General features: G+C 44.6%; 1 protein-coding gene across 1 annotated transcript in view; it reads right to left on the reverse strand.

Annotated features, from left to right (window-relative positions):
• Window positions 1-17,505, reverse strand: part of unc80 (unc-80 homolog (C. elegans)) — a 505,340-nt gene that overhangs the window by 85,328 nt on the left and 402,507 nt on the right. Inside the window, exons 54-56 of the mRNA XM_078227718.1 lie at window positions 12,972-13,097; window positions 8,495-8,618; window positions 3,014-3,220 (exon numbers count right to left, since the gene is read on the reverse strand). Of these exons, the coding sequence (XP_078083844.1) occupies window positions 3,014-3,220; window positions 8,495-8,618; window positions 12,972-13,097 (457 nt within the window). The remainder of the gene's footprint in view (window positions 1-3,013; window positions 3,221-8,494; window positions 8,619-12,971; window positions 13,098-17,505) is intronic.

Raw genomic sequence — 17,505 nt, forward strand, 5'->3', positions numbered from 1 at the left:
GAGCATTTTGATATTGCTTGTAATGGGGGCGGGGGGGGGGGGGGGGGGGGGATGAAAGGATTGTAATGCACAAAAACCCGAGCCCGTGCAAAAGCATACAAACTTCACATTGCCTGCTAATGATAATAATTGTAGTGTTCAGCCCAGCACTGAAATTACTGCTGAGAGGTTGGAGAGAGAGAAAAAAGTGGGAAAGAATTAAACATTCACAGCACGGAAGGAGATAATTCACTCCATCAGTGTCTGCTGGCTCTTGTTAGAGAAATCCAAACTTGTGTTCTCATCACAGTCCTTACATCTCCTTTGCATCAAAGATTTATTGAATCTTAAAAGATGCATTGCTCTCTCCTTCCACTGCTCTTTGGCAAAAGATTCTATGCTCCAACACTTGATGCAAAGAAAGCACTTTTAAACTCTATCCTTACATTCTGTAGTGACTATTTTAAGCTAATGACATTTTCAATATTTTGACTCACTAGCAGCAGGGAATTCGGAAGTTTCCGCAGATAATTTGTCAGTGACTTTTTAATCCAATCATTGCAATAGCATCTATGTTTGGGGTTTCCTGACCAATTAGTGTTAGCAGGCGCGATGATAACCTACATTAATCTATTTCAGATGATATATTTAAAGGACCCTGCTCTTTAAAGGAGCATTCAGGAAATACTACACAGAAAAACCTACAACAATGGAGCCAAAAAGTTGCAAGGCAGCACTTTAATTCAATGATGCCTCCTTAGGGTTGATACTTTGCACTGTAAGGGCCCACAGAGAGATTCTGTTCTCCATGAAACAGAGAGAGAAATCAGCTTCAGAGGACAAGTTGGTGTGACTGGAAAGTTCAGCTGCAAGAATGTGGTGCAATATACCCAGGTAAAGTGCTGGAAGAGGTTTAATGCTCTAATCAAGTTAGGAAAGAATATTGGCAGTGCCCCACTCCCACATCTTTTCTAAACCTACTCCTGTACATGCTTTTCACATCAATTTTTCATCTGACTGTCCACAACTGACACTCACCTGCATGTCAATGTAATGTCAAACTATCTCTCACAGTTAGCCCACATAAATGTTGTTCGTCCATCCAATCAACAAATTGCATTTCTCTTACTTATATGTCTCTTCTTTCCCTCTTTGCAGAAGTGAGTATAGACTATCAGGGAGAGGCAGGCAACAGGAGTGGCCCTCCAGCCATCTCCATATTGAGAACAGCAGAAGAGGTAGCACTGGAGATCAATTGAATTGGAATGACTAGCCATTAAGAGATGGGGATCTTCCAGTTACCTGGTTTCAGAATAAAATATCACACACCCACATGGCATGCATCAGTTACTCATATTGACTTCATGCCAGTAACCATAGTGAAATATTGTCATATGCACAAGTATGACTTGACTCAGACCTTCTTATTTTGACAGTTCTAAATCATTATTTTCATCTCCCATGGACACATCAAGTGCCCCATTGGAGATGGCGCAGCTGGAAGAAGACTCCTCAGAGGAGGTCATTCACTCAAAGAGTGCACCATCAATGGACTCAAACAAATTGTTTGCCAGCTCAGATACACAAAGCTTGGTAGGACTGAAAAGCCAGATTGCTGGCTTCTCATTTGCTGCCTGTTACACACACTCCGAGTTAGCAAGAGGAGGTGGTGAGCCAGGGATAGCAGTGGAGAGTCCCGATTGAAGAGTGCAAGATGCATGCTCCCTTTCAGCACACCTCCCTGCTGACAATGTGGAATCACTTAAGTTACTCTTACTCAAAGAAGCACCAAGTATGAACATTATGCTGTGAAAATTAAAGGGTCCAATTTGAGATGCGTCCAGACACAGTATAAGCAAAAGCTTGTTGTCTGAATTAATTCATTGTTATTCTCAGGATTCCCAGCAATTTTGTATCAGGGCGGCATGGTGGCATAGGTGGCTAACCACATGGTGGTTAGCACTGCTGCCTCATAGTGCCAGGGACCCGGGTTCGATTCCTGGCTTGGGTCACTGTCTGCACGGAGTCTGCATGTTCTCTCCGTGTCTGTGTGTTTCCTCCGGGTGCTCCCACAGTCCAAAAATGTGCGGATTAGGTGGATTGGTCATGCTAAATTTCCCCTTAGTGTCAGGGGGATTAGCTAGGGTAAATGCATAGGGTTATGGGGATAGGGCCTGGTTGGGATTGTGATCAGTGCAGACTCGATGGGCTGAATGGCCTCCTTTTGCACTGTGGGATTCTATTTTATTAAATCTACCATATGTATTTTCCTATTGAATCATCTTCAAACTTAAAATTTGCAATCCTACATGTTCTTCCTCCAGTCCAAAGATGTGTGGGTTAGTTGGATTGGCCATGCTAAATTGAGCCTCGTGTCAGGGGGATTAGCAGGGTAAATTTGTGGGGTTACGGGAATATGGCCTGTGTGGGATTGTGGTTGGTGCAGACTCAATGGGCCGAATGGCCTCCTTCTGCATTCTCTATGATTGAACATGGATTCTCATCAAGGAAAAATGACAACCAATCCCAGTAATCTCTTCACTGGGCATATTCTTTCACTGAATTTCATAACAATGGAACATTATGCAGCCTTACATTCCTCTTTTAATTCATATGCTTTTAAACCCATGCCTCAGAACATCTAGTTCCACTTCCTCAGTTAGGTCATTTTATCTCTAATCTTTTCAGCCTTGTTGTCATTTCTTTATATAAATTATTCAACTAAAATATTTGTCTGAAGTTGTTTCTGGGCAATGTGTGTTTGTATATATAAGACACACACTCAAATATGAGTGTAAATAATATGTAAAATATATATTTGCCTCATGGTCGTTAGTAGGGCACAGTTAGTAGATAGTATAATATTAAATCAGCTTAACTTCAATAATGCCAATGACTGACTGCTAGTGAGATTCAATTTGGTAATAAAAGTTTCAATTCTTTTTATAACTCTGTAATGAATACTTGTTTCAAGTCTGCTTAAAACTATTTTGTTTAATTTACTTGCTGACAATAAAATGCTCTCCAACATTACCTAAGTAAGCTGCCTGACTTGTGGACTCCGCCAATCCTTCCCGCCGCAGGTCCTTTCCAGCATCCCCAGGGGTAGAGCAATGTGCTGGGGAGTTCTCCAGCATAAAGTTCTTGCTACGAGATGTGCTGATGATTCGTGGTGGAAGGAGGATATTGATTACAGTCTGTAACAGCAGGAAAACCTCAGGCTGCTCCAAGTTAGGGCTATCTATTCCACAGAGGAAAATTGTCACTTTAACAATCATTTAAGCATCAGATATTTGTTTTGCCAGTGAACATAAGAACATAAGAACTAGGAGCAGGAGAAGGCCATCTGGCCCCTCGAGCCCGCTCCGCCATTCAATAAGATTATGGTTGATCTTTTTGTGGACTCAGCTCCACTTACCCGCCCGCTCACCATAACCCTTAATTCCTTTACTGTTCAAAAATTTATCTACCCTTGACTTAAAAACATTCAATGAGGTAGCCTCAACTGCTTCACTGGGCAGGGAATTCCACAGATTCACAACCCTTTGTGTGAAGAAGTTTCTCCTCAATTCAGTCCTAAATCTGCTTCCTCTTATTTTGAGGCTATGTCCCTCGTTCTAGTTTCACCTGCCAGTGGAAACAACTTCCCTGCTTCTATCTTATCTATTCCCTTCATAATCTTATATGTTTCTATAAGATCTCCCCTCATTCTTCTGAATTCCAATGAGTAGAGCCCCAGTCTACTCAGTCTCTCCTCATAAACCAACCCTCTCAACTCCGGAATCAACCTAGTGAATCTCCTCTGCATCCCCTCCAGTGTCAGTACATCCTTTCTCAAGTAAGGAGACCAAAACTGTACACAGTACTCAAGTGTGGCCTCACCAGCACCTTATACAGCTGCAACATAATCTCGCTGTTTTTAAACTCCATCCCTTTGGCAATGAAGGACAAAATTCCATTTGCCTTCTTAATTACCTGTTGCACCTGCAAACCAACTCCTTGTGATTCCTGCACAAGGACACCCAGATCCCTCTGCACAGCAGCATGCTGCAATTTTTTACCGTTTAAATAATAGTCCATTTTGCTGTTATTCTTACCAAAATGGATGACCTCACATTTACCAACATTGTACTCCATCTGCCAGACCCTTGCCCGCTCACTTAGACTATCTATATCCTTTGCAGACTTTCAGCGTCCTCTGCACACTTTACTCTTCCACCCATCTTAGTGTCATCTGCGAATTTTGACACACTACACTTGGTCCCCAACTCCAAATCATCTATGTAAATCGTAAACAATTGCAGTCCCAACACTGATCCCTGAGGTACACCACTAGTCACTGATCGCCAACCAGAAAAACACCCATTTACCCCCACTCTTTGCTTTCTGTTAGTTAACCAATCCTCTATCCATGCTAATACATTACCCGTAACACTGTGCACCTTTATCTTATGTAGCAGTCTTTGGTGCGGCACCTTGTCAAATGCCTTCTGGAAATCCAGATACACCACATCCACAGGTTCCCCATTGTCCACTGCACATGTAATGTTCTCAAAGAATTCCACCAAATTAGTCAAACATGACCTTCCCTTCATGAAGCCATGCTGTGTCTTACCAATGGGACAATTTATATCCAGATGTCTCGCTATTTCTTCCTTGATGGTAGATTCAAGCATTTTCCCTACTACAGAAGTTAAGCTAACCTGCCTTTTGTCTACCTCCTTTTTTAAACAGTGGCGTCACATTTGCTGTTTTGCGGGAATGAACCCAGAGTCCAGCGAATTTTGGTAAATTACCAGTGAGAGAATGTTCACACTACCATTCGTATTACTAGTTTTATTTCAAATCAAGAAAGCACAAATGCAACATCAGTTGATGAGTAAATTCTTAAATGATAAATTTACCAACAGAATTGCTCCACATCTAATCTTTATCCCTTTACTCTGCTTTTCCACCTTCAAGTTTATCTCTTTCAGCTGGGAGAGTAGCCAATTTGAAGCATAGATCTTAACACAATCTCAGTTGATATACAAACAGGAACTATGGTCGGAACTCTCCCATGGCCCCACCGGTGGGTGCCATGGTGGGCGGAGGGGTGGGGAAAGAATTTGGCAGAAATTCAACAAACAGTTTATGTGGCATGAATTTCATGGAATCTTCCACTGTTGCCTGCCATGGCAGATTGGGAAACCTGCTGGAGGCCAGCGTGAAAAGATTTGCATGCCGCTAATGGGATGCAGATGAAGGCCCGACTGGAATCATCCACCCACGGCCAATTCTCCGCAATACCTGTGGGAAAACACACTAGTCCAGAATTCCATCTGGAACAACCTGGCATACAGAAGTCGGAACTCACCTGGGGCTAACTCTGGTGTTTGGGATGGAGGTACACTAATTTGAAGTCTAATATTGTATGGCTAGAGGGGCTGGATCATTATTGGTAGATCAATACAACACTTTCTACAAACACAAGCTACCTTTTTAAAAAAGTAGTGCCGTTTAATTCCCTTTTTATGGAATGTGGGCATTGCTGGCTAACAGCACTGTGGGTGTACCTGTGCCTCAGAGACTGCAGTGGATCAAGAAGACAGCTCATCATCATCTTCTCAAGGGCACTAGCGATGAGAAGATGATGGTGAGCTGCCTTCTTGATCCACTGTAGTCTCTGAGGCATAGGTACACCCACAGTGCTGTTAGGGAGGGAGTTCCAGGATTTTGACCTCGCAACAATAAAAGAACGGTGGCAATACATTTCCAACTCAGTATGGTAAGTGATTTGGAGGGGAATCTCCAGGTGTTGGTGTCCCCAGCTATCTGCTGCTCTTGTCCTTCTATATGGTAGTGGTCGTGATTTGGAAGGTACTGCTGTTTGGAATGCAGGTAGCCCTGTGTTGTAGCTTCACCAGGTTGACACCTAATTTTCAGCTATTCATGGTGTTGCTCCTGGCATGCCCTCCTGCACTCTTCATTGAACCAGGGGTGATCCTCTGCCTTGGTGTTAATAGTAGAGTGGGGAATATGCCAGGCCATGAGGTTACAGGTTATGGTTAGTACAGTACAGTTTTGCTGCAGCTGATGACTCATAGCGCCTCCTAGATGCCCAGTCTTGAGTTGCTTGATGTTTGAAGTTTATCCCATTTAGCATGGGGGACAGATCAAAGAACAATACAGCACAGGAACAGGCCCTTCGGCCCTCCAAGCCTGTGCCGCTCATGTGCCCAACTAGAACATTCGTTTGTATCCCTCTATTCCCAGTCTGTTCATGTGGCTATCTAGATAAGTCTGAAACGATCCCAGCGTGTCCGCCTCAATCACCTTGCTTGGCAGTGCATTCCAGGCCCCCACCACCCTCTGTGTAAAATACGTCCCCCTGACATCTGTGTTGAACTTTGCCCCCCTCACCTTGAACCCGTGATCCCATGTGTTCGTCACCCCCGACCTGGGAAAAAGCATCCCACTGTTCACCCTATCTATGCCCTTCATAATTTTATACACCTCTATTAGGTCGCCCCTCATCCTCCGTCTTTCCAGAGAGAACAACCCCAGTTTACCCAATCGCTCCTCATAGCTAAGACCGTCCATACCAGGCAACATCCTGGTAAACCTTTTCTGTACTCTCTCCAAAGCCTCCACGTCCTTCTGGTAGTGTGGCGACCAGAACTGGATGCAGTATTCCAAATGTGGCCTAACCAACGTTCTATACAGCTGCAACATCATATGCTAACTTTTATATTCTATGCCCTGTCCAATAAAGGCAAGCATGCCATATGCCTTCTTGACCACCCTCTCCACCTGTGCTGCCACCTTTAAGGATCTGTGGACTTGTACACCCAGGTCCCTCTGTGTGTCTATACTCCTGATGGTTTTGCCATTTATTGTATAGCTCCCCCCTACATTAGATCTACCAAAATGCATCACTTCGCATTTATCTGGATTAAATTCCATCTGCCATTTCTCCGCCCAATGTTCCAGCCTATCTATATCCTGCTGTATTCTCTGACAATGTTCATCACTATCCGCAACTCCAGCAATCTTTGTATCGTCCGCAAACTTACTGATCACACCAGCTACATCTTCCTCCAAATCATTTATATATATCACAAACAGCAGAGGTCCCAGTACAGAGCCCTGCAGAACACCACTAGTCACTTTATGTGAAATGGAACTTTGTCTCCACAAGGACTATGCAGTGGTCACTCCTACTGATACTGTCATGGGCAGATGCATCTGTGGTAGGCAGGTTGATGACGATGAGGTCAAGTATGTTTTTCTCTCTTGCTGGCTCCGTCATCATCTGCCACAATCCCAGTCCTTCAGGACTTGGCCAGCTCGGTCTGTGGTTCTACTGAACCACACTTGGTGATGGATATTGAAGTGCCCCTCCCACCCAGAATACATTCTGTGCCTTTGCCACCCTCATTGCTTCCTCCAAGTGGCGTTCAACATGGAGGAGTACTGATTCATCAGCTGAGGGGGGAACGGTAAAAGTAATCAACAGGAGTTACCTTTGCCCATGTTCGACCTGGTGCCTTGAGACTCCAGAGTCGATGTTCCGGACTTCCAGAGAAACTCCCTTCCAACTGTATATAACACTGTGCTGCCACCTCTGCAGGGTCTGTCCTGCCGGGGAGTGAGAACGTACCCAGGAATGGTAATAGTGGTGTCTGGGACATTATCTTTAACGTATAATTTTGTGAGTATGACGGTATCAGACTATTGCTTGACTAGTTCGTGAGACAGCTCTCCAAATTTTGGCACACGCCCCAGATGTTAGTAAGGAGGACTTTGCTGGGTTTGCTGTTGTCGTTTCTGGTGTCTAGGTCGATGCTGGTGGCTCATCAGTTTCATTCCTTTTTGTTCCATTTGTAGTGGTTGAATACAACTGAGTGGCTTGCTAGGCCATTTCAGAGGGGCATTTAAGAGTTAACCACATCTGGAGTCACATGTTGGCCAGATCAGTTAAGGATAGCAGGTTTCCTTCCCTAAAGGACATTAGTCAACCAGATGGATTTTTACAACAATCAACAATAGTTTCCGAGTCATCATTAGACTTTTAATTTCAGATACTTTATTGAGTTTTTAAATTCCATCTGCCATGGTGGAATTCAAACCCAGGGCCCCAGAGCATTGTCCTGGGTCTTTGGATTACTAGTCAAGTGACAATATCACTGTGCCACCACCTCCCCATAAATTATGGCTGAAACTCTCTAGCCATTGCCGCTGCCAGCGAGAATAGAGAATTTGGTGCTCAACCAATAATATTTATTGTTGAAACAGAAGTTGTGCTTTAAGAAAACAAAACCAGACAAAAATGATGACTTGCTGCTATTAAAACATTTTCTGTCAATCTTCATGTAATTCCTGATTTTTTTGTTGGTGGAAAGTTGTTCTATAACTTACAGCAAATTTCGTTTTCCTGATGTGTGTGTGATTTATTTTCCTCTTTTAAACTAAATAGAAAACAAGATATGTAAATGTGATAATACTGCTTTTAAATATAATTGTAATAACAGACCTTTGCTCCCAGTTCCAACTGTTAGCACAAACGGTATCAGAAGATTCAGCAGCATTCCTTCCCTTCTCTCCTGGTTGGTAAATGGGGAAATCACATGGCTTAAGGGGAAGTCTTCTTTTAAAGCCTTTCATGAAAAAAAATCTTCACTTAAAATATTTTAAATAGCTCTAAACACATTTTAAATAACTCTATAATAGAATATAAATTGTTGTTGATTGTAGTCTTTAGGTATAAAAAGGAGAAGTCCCATGGCTAGAAACATATAAACCTGAATTTTCTCAATGATTGAGAGAGTCTTCGGCTTGGCAAAACTCACACTGGAGTTCTGATTCTGGAATCCCATCCCCAAACCCAGCCTCCATCATCCTCTTGCGGGGTAATGGGGGGAGGGAGGTATGGGGAACTGGGACAGATTTTAGTTCAGTCATCTGTGGTTCAGAGACAGCTGAACATGTAAATGTGCAGCTGCTTTCAAACAGATCCAATTTTCGCTTGTGGGATGTCCAATACATGACTTGTGAGCTTTAGATCTTTCAGAAGGTTTAAAGCTGTCAGAGTTCTTTGGAGAGGTAGAGAACCCTTTGGATAGAACAGCTTTGGGAGAGCTAGGTTGTCCTTTGGGAGAGGTCAAGTGCTCTATGAAAAGTAGACATGAATGTGTATAAAAAGTGGATGAACACAATTGAACTGTCAGCCTATCAAGGCATTAAAATGAATAGTCTATGGTTTAAAAAAATCAGTGCTTGCTACTCCATTCTGTCTATTGGATTGGCAAATGGATTTCAATACAGATAAGTGTGAGGTGTTGCATTTTGGAAAGTCAAACCAGGGTAGAACTTAGACAGTGAATGGTAGGGTCCTGGGGAGTGTTGAGGAACAGAGGGATCTAGCAGTACAAGTACATAGTTCGTTGAAAGTGGTGTCACAGGTAAACAGGGTGGTGAAAAAGGCATTTAGTACACTGGCCTTCATCAGCCAGGACACTGAATAAAGGAGTTGGGACATTATGTTCCAGTTGTATAAGTTATTGGTGAGGCTGCATTTCCTTTAATAGGATGTAGGCCATCAGGCCCTGGGGACTTGTCTGCCTTGAATCCCAGAAGTTTGCTGAGTACTATTTCCCTAATGATGATGACTGTTCTAAGTGTCTATTTTACTTTCTGTTGACTTCAGTGGTATAAAACAGGCAATTTTTAGTGGAGAAACTTAACTAGATTTGCTTGTTCACTGGTTAAAATAACTCTCCAACTTCATAGAAATCATAGAAACCCTACAGTGCAGAAGGAGGCCATTCAGCCCATCGAGTCTGCACCGACCACAATCCCACCCAGGCCCTACCCCCACATATTTACCTGCTAATCCCTCTAACCTACGCATCTCAGGACTCTAAGGGGCAATTTTTAACCTGGCCAATCAACCTAACCCGCACATCTTTGGACTGTGGGAGGAAACCGGAGCACCCGGAGAAAACCCACGCAGACACGAGGAGAATATGCAACCTCCACACAGACAGTGACCCGAGCCGGGAATCGAACCCAGGACCCTGGAGCTGTGAAGCAGCAATGCTAACCACTGTGCTACCGTGCCGCCCCATGAGACTAAGCTTTTTAAGATTTGATATTCTCCAATATTTATCACTAGCTATGTATTTTCAAAATTATCTAATTTTATTTCAGTTTTACAACATTCGTTTAATTTTGTGCTGAAAATTAAATAAAACATTTAATAAAAATATATATTTAATTTACTTTAACTGATTTCTCCATCTTAATCTGTATGGCCTATTTTCCCTAAAGCTTCTGTTGAAAAAGTCCCTTAAACAGTGAACTGAAATGTCGAAGAAACTCTTTCAACATGTTATATTTGCCTTTGCATATGTGGTTACATGATGTTTTGTTTCTATTATCCAGCAATATTGTTCTGCTTGTACAAAGTACCACTGGAGAATTTACACAGGATTCTCTCAATGTCACTGTGGTGGAAACTCTGGAAAAATGTTACATTTATATTAAACATGGAATTAGGAGGGCTAAAACAAGTCATGAAATGTCTTTAGCAAATCCCAATGCTTTTTATGCATATATTAGGAGCAACAGGGTAGCAAGGGAAAGAGTAGGCCCACTCAAGGACAATGGAGGGAAGCTATGCGTGTAGCCACAGAAAGTGGGTGGGATCCTTAATGAGTACTTTGTATCATTCACCAAGGAGAAGAACATGACAGATATTGAGGTCAAGGATAGAATCATAGAAACCCTACAGTGCAGAAGGAGGCCATTCGGCCCATCGAGTCTGCACCGACCACAATCCCACCCAGGCCCTACCCCCACATATTTTTACCTGCTAATCCCTCTAACCTACGCATCTCAGGACTCTAAGGGGCAATTTTTAACCTGGCCAATCAACCTAATCCGCACATCTTTGGACTGTGGGAGGAAACCGGAGCACCCGGAGGAAACCCACGCAGACACGAGGAGAATGTGCAAACTCCACACAGACAGTGACCCGAGCCGGGAATCGAACCCAGGACCCTGGAGCTGTGAAGCAGCAATGCTAACCACTGTGCTACCGTGATAGGTGTGTGAACGCTCTGAAGAATGTCAATATATCGAAGGAGGAAGTATTGCATTAAGGTAGACAAGTCCCCGGGGCTGGGACCTGTTCCAGATTACTGCGGGAAGCAAGAAATAGTTGGGTCCTTAACAGATATCTTCACCTCCTCTTTGACTACAGGCAAAGTTCCAGAAGACTGGAGAATAGCCAATGTTGTTCCCTGTTTAAGAAAGAAGACAGGGATAAATTCAGGAATTTGTAGGCCGGTGAGCCAGATGTCAATGGTGGGGAAGCTTTTGGATAAGATACTGAGGGACAAGATATATGCACATTTTGAAGAAAATGAACTAGTTAGTGACAGGTAGAATGGTTTTGGACAGGGAAGGTCATGTCTAACCAACTTGATTGTGTTTTTTGAAGAAAATTGATGAGGGAAGGGCTGTGGATATAGTTTATATGGACTTTAGTGAGGCATTTGACAAGGTCCCACATGGCAGACTGATACAAAAACTAAAATCACATGGGGTTGGGCTGGCTAGTTGGATACAGGACTGGCTTGGTTATAGAATACAGTAAGAAGTCTTACAACACCAGGTTAAAGTCCAACAGGTTTATTTGGTAGCAAATACCATAAGCTTTCGGAGCGCTGCTCCTTCATCAGATGGAGTGGAAATGTGCTCTCAAACAGGGCACAGACACAAAATCAAGTTACAGAATATTGATTAGAATGCGTTATAGAAGACAGAGTGTAGCAGTGGAAGGGTGTTTTCAGAATGGAGATCTGTAGCTGGTGGTGTTCCGCAGCGATCAGTGCTGGGACCTCTGTTGTTTGTAGTATATATAAATGATCTGGAGGAAAATGTGGGTGGTCTGATTAGTAAGTTTGAGGATGATACGAAGATTGGTGGAGTTATTGATAGTGCCGGGGATTGTCAGAGGATACAACAGGATATAGATAGATTGGAGACTTGGGCACAGAAATGGCAGATGGCATTTAATTTCGACAAATGGGAGGTGATGCATTTTGGAGGATCGAATTTAGCTGTGAATTATACTGTAAGTGGCAGAACATTTAGGAACATTAACATACAGAGGGATCTGAGTGTGCAGACCACAATTCCCTAAAAGTGGCAACACAAGGGGCCAAGGTGATTAAGTAGGCATATGGCATGCTTGCCTTCATCAGCTGGGGCATTGAGTACAAGAGTTGGCAAATCATGTTGCAGCTTTAGAAAACCTTGGTTAGGCTGCATTTGGAGTATTGCGTGCAGTTCTTGTCGCTGCACTACCAGAAGGAATTGGAAGCTTTGGAGAGAGTACAAAGAAGGTTCACCAGGATGATGCCTGGTCTCAAGGGTGTTGCCTATGAGGAGAGGTTGAATAAACTAGGATTGTTTTCACTGGAAAGATGGAGGCTAAGGGGAGACCTGAGACAGATCTACAAAATTGAGAGGCATAGACAGGGTGGGTAGTCAGAGGCTTTTTCCCAGGGTAGAATTGTCAATCACAAGGGGGCTCAAGTTCAAGGTGAGAAGGGGAATGTTTAAGGGAGATATGCGGGGGACATTTTTCACACAGAGAGAGTGATGGGTGCCTGGAATGCTCTGCCAGAAGAGGGGGTGGAAGCAGGCACATTAGCAACATTTAAGAGGCACCTGGATGGGTACATGAATAGGGAGGGAATAGAGGGATACGGACTGAGTAAGGGCAGAAGTTTTTTTTTAGTTTAGTTCAGGCATCGTGATGGGCACAGGTTTGGAGGGCAGAAGGGCCTGTTCCTGTGCTATACTTCTCTTTGTTCTTTGTTAAATCTCCAGGAATCCTGTTGTAGTTAGCAGGAAATTGGGAGAACACCCCCTCCCCTTTACCCCCATCCCTGCACCCAGGAAATTTACCTTCAAGATCTTAAGCAACTAAATAACAGTACCTGAATCTGTAAAGCCACAAGTCTAACAACTGCTGTGCTGAAAGGTAGAGGTGGAGAAAGATATGGACTCAAGTGTAGAAGAGGTAGACCATCAGCAACACTGGATGGTCCAACAACACCCATTACCTATAAATAACAAAAAGAAAGTGTTTATTCCTCATTGTGGTCATTCAGACGGGTACCTTTTCCTAAGTTTTTTTTGTTTGATACTTTTCTGTAAATAACTAAAAATAGGAGCAATGTTTACTTTATACATTTATTTGTTCAGAGTCCTATTTCATTTTCATGCTTATAATAAATAAGTATGAAACTAGCTGACTTCCAAAGAGAAATTTGGAGTTGCTAAGGTTTAGATGGAAGTAGGACTGCTATGACACCTCAGCTACAGATTTAACTGAGGCAAACAGATCAGATATAATCCCAGAATTTATTCCCAGTACTCAGGACACTAAAATTTGTCTCAGCACCCTGGTATTAAGAGCAAGAAAATATCTTGATTTCCTGATCTTGTTCATTGACCAGTGACTCCAGCACGAATAGAAGTCAGAAGTCAGATAGATCAATGCAAAGGATAGCTGAGAAGTCGTAATTGATGGTGGGTGAAGGAAAGAAAAGTATCAAATACATCCAGAAGGAGGTGGCTACAGCTATGATGCCATCTTTATTATAAATTTTCTCCTGTTTTTCTCACCTGAAGATGATGTTTGTTGGCCTACAATTCTGTAGTAGAATTAATTTCTCATCTTTGAAGACCATTAAGATGTTCAGCCCATTGTTTGCAAACCCCCAACGGAGGAATTTAATGATTGAGGTGGTGGGCCTACCTGTTCAACCCAGTCGTGGTCATTTCTGAGAACCCAGATACAATTAAATCCTGGTCAGTCTGCTGCATGCCATTGCGGTTCCTGGAGCCTATAGGTGAAATTTACCACCTCTGAGTGCTGCCAGCCCATCAGAGGCGGGTAGCTATCCAGTACTGACAGCACTACCAGGACTTCTGGTCACTGTCAGTACTGCAGTATGCCTTTGCAGAAGGATCGCCATTGTAGCCTCGGAAAATAGTTAATAAGATGAGGTCAGTCAGGCAGCCCTTGATGAATTTGGGGCATAGGGAAGGGAGTCAATGTAAAAGTGGAGTGGGAGGTGGGTGGGGGGGGGGGGGGGGGGGGGGCGGTGTTATTCACCCACCTTGCTGCTGGTGGGTCTCTCTGTTGGATACAGGGTGCCTGTAGAGGAGGATTCCACTCCCATCGCCTAGGGGCATGTCCACCAGGGTTTACCAGAGAGCTTGCCCACGTGGTATAGCCCTCATCTGCCATTGGCATTCAACCAGCAGCAGGGGTTGAAGCCCTCAAGTGGCCATTTAATGGGGTCACTGGTCTCAGGTCAGGAAGGGCATTATCAACCCTTGCTGCTCCGGATTTAATTGGGACAAGTCATGAAGGCAGCGGGCTCTCCAGCCTGGGCCATTCGGCCTATTACATAAAACCCCGCTTCCCAGCCCGATCCTGGAACAGGCCTACCTGGTATCCAGACACGTAGGTTTCCAGCCAGAAACAACATTCACAAATGGGGAACGTGAGTGATTACATTCTCCCCTCTCTAGTCTGAGACCAATTGTAGTGCTTTAGTAGTGAATGGGAATTTAAGCTGAGGCTTTCTGTCTGACTTATCATTAGTGCATCATTAGGAGAGCTCTGTTGATATATTTGAAGCTATTGGGATGAACCCTCTGTTCTGGAGTCCAGGTTTGGTGGCAGCTAAGGAATTGGGAGTAATTTCTGCAGGGAGCAATTACTCCCTGCTGACCACACACTATCATGCACTGGTCAGTTCATTCCATATACATCTGTGCGGAGCATGACGAGTCTAACGTCGGGGCAGCCATGGGATCGACATTTCGGGCGTCATATTTGAAGGGCACCAGTACAACCATTCACTCATTGCATGCCAGGTGCGTCTGTCTGGCTGTCATCCAACACCGAACATCTCTTTGAAAAGAAAACAATGTGCAGCCTAACGGTTCAATGAAGCCTCACTGGAAAAGCATCTCTCATCAGTTCAGGAAAGGTGGGAGTTGCTGTTTCCCTGGATTGGCAGTTGGAGGCCCTCCCACCTGACCATGATGGCCTGGATGAAGGCCACAGCAGAGGTTAGTACCTATGCACAGAAATGTCCAGCAGTGTCATAGAATCCTACAGTGCAGAAGGAGGCCATTTGGCCCATTGTGTCTGCACCAACCACAATCCCACTCAGGCCCGATCCCCATAACCCCATGTATTTATCCTGGCTAGTTCCCCTGACACTAAGGGGCAATTTAACATTTCCAATCCATTTAACCTGCACATCTTTCTGACTGTGGGAGGAAACCGGAGCACCCAGATGAAACCCACGCAGACACGGGGAGAACATGCAAACTCCACACAGTGAACCAAGCTGCGAATCAAACCCGTGTCCCTGGCGCTGTGAGGCAGCAATGCTAACCACTGTGCAAGAGGAGGAGGAGGAAGGTGAGGAAGAGCACACCGAAGAACACCACTCAGGCACTGATGTGTTGGCAGCTGAAATGAGGCATGCGAGGACGGCTGGGGAGGCCCTGATCACCAGGCAGTTCAGTCGCTAGGGGCTTGTGTCTGTGGGTTCCACCCCCACCCCCACCCTCCACCAAAGTCCTTCTATCTTCTGCAACATTGTCACACCAGAGTGGGTACACTGTGTGAGCTGCAGGGTTCCAGGTACGTTAAGCCCCGCCCACAGGCTTGTGCAGCACGATTCGGACTCGCTGATATTTTTGCAGGCAGAGTGTGTATGGGTGTCTCAGACTGTCTCAGAATGGGTCTAAAAGTCGGATCTGAAACACTCCCAATTTCAAGTCTGCCCAGCACTTAAAATTAAAATGGTAAAATAGGCCCTATTTCTCTGACAGCATCGAAAGAATAACCACATGAACTCTCGTCATCCATATCCATTCACCTGGGAGGACGGAGGTTTAGAGTCACAGGTTTGCTGTCATCCACCAGTCCAGCCCCCTGAAGGCATTCACCGTTTCCCTGCCTCAGATGGCAAATGGTAAACGGCAGCTCCAAACCTTGCTGGGATCTTGATGTTATGAGATCCATGCGTCAGGAGAAAGCTTGCTCTCTGTGGAGAACACAACTAAGCATGGTTGTCATCCTGTTGCCTCATGATTATGAGGGTGTCCCTTTAGTTGGCCAATTATGCTGATCTTCAACTCCACCCACCCAAAAAGACCGTCTTCTCATTTCAAGATATCGCAGATTTACAGGGAATGCGTTGCATTGTTTAGACTTGAAGAATGGTGCATGCTAGTTTTGAAACTTGCTCCAGCACCTTCTGCACTCGACCTGTCGCCCACCAACTTACCCGATGAGCATTAAACCACCCAAAATAATCATCCCTTTCCCATTTTAGCCTTCAACCTCCCCCATTATCCTGGATCCTCTACATGCCTTCCCTCCCCTCGAATTTCCCACTCGTTACCATCCCCATGCACACCCTGATCTTGATCCCTCCTGTTATCTGAGCCACATGTGTAGTCTTCTTTCTTGACTTACCCCATGACTCCCTTCTCCTACCCAGCTATTACCTTGGACCTGCCACCCTACCACATCCCACTCCCCACTCCCCCCAACTCCCCACCTGTGAATATTCCTGTCCCCTCCACTGTTTAGTAACCTTAGTTCAACCCCCAGGACCCCACTGTTGGCAGCACTGACTCTGCCCTCTAGGACCATCTCTCTCTCTCTATCCCTGCACTTAAACTCTCTTCCCCCACCCAACCACAGGATCTCCATCCCAGGTCACTGTACCCTTGCACTCCCTCACTGCCTCCCTTCCTTCTGAGACAGTCTGCCTTCCTACTACAGTCAAATTATTTGGACAGTCTCCTCCCCAATCCCTTTTTCCCTGGACAATCTGCTCTGCTTCCTCTCTTAGCCTGCCTCTTTTGTCCAGCTTCCTCTCCACCCTTCCAACATATCTCCCTCTTACCCCCTTCACGCTCAACCTCTGCTCTACCCTACTTCTTCACCCATCCTTCCCTGACTCCCATCTCCAGCCTCTGAGTAGCATATCCTACAGCCACCCAGGATTAGTCAGGCTGTGAACGGTCTCCAAGGAAGTGAAAGAAGCATCAACTCACCTCTAATTTATTGAAGAAGTCAAGCTAACCAGGTGCACACCACTTATATGCAGTCATAAAAGTGAAAACTCTAATTCCTGACTGGAGGGGAATTTAATTGCAGCGAGGTGGTCTTTTAATGAGGATGTGCGATATACTGAAGCATGCAAAACTGCTTCCCAATATTGTTTGTCAGGAAGCTTGGCTCGCTTTGAAAGTATCCAAGGCCAGAATTCCAAATGTTCATCCCACCAAAGGGAAACTGATTTCTGACCTCACATCAAATTGAGTTCCCCTGTCCACCATGCCTCCTGCTGCTGGTGGGACTGAAGATTCCACCCATTATTAAAGTTTGACAGGTGTAGGTTAAATTTCACTGATTACCGGCTACTC

Source organism: Mustelus asterias, chromosome 14 (genome assembly GCF_964213995.1).
Source record: "Mustelus asterias chromosome 14, sMusAst1.hap1.1, whole genome shotgun sequence".
Classification (NCBI taxonomy): domain Eukaryota; kingdom Metazoa; phylum Chordata; class Chondrichthyes; order Carcharhiniformes; family Triakidae; genus Mustelus; species Mustelus asterias.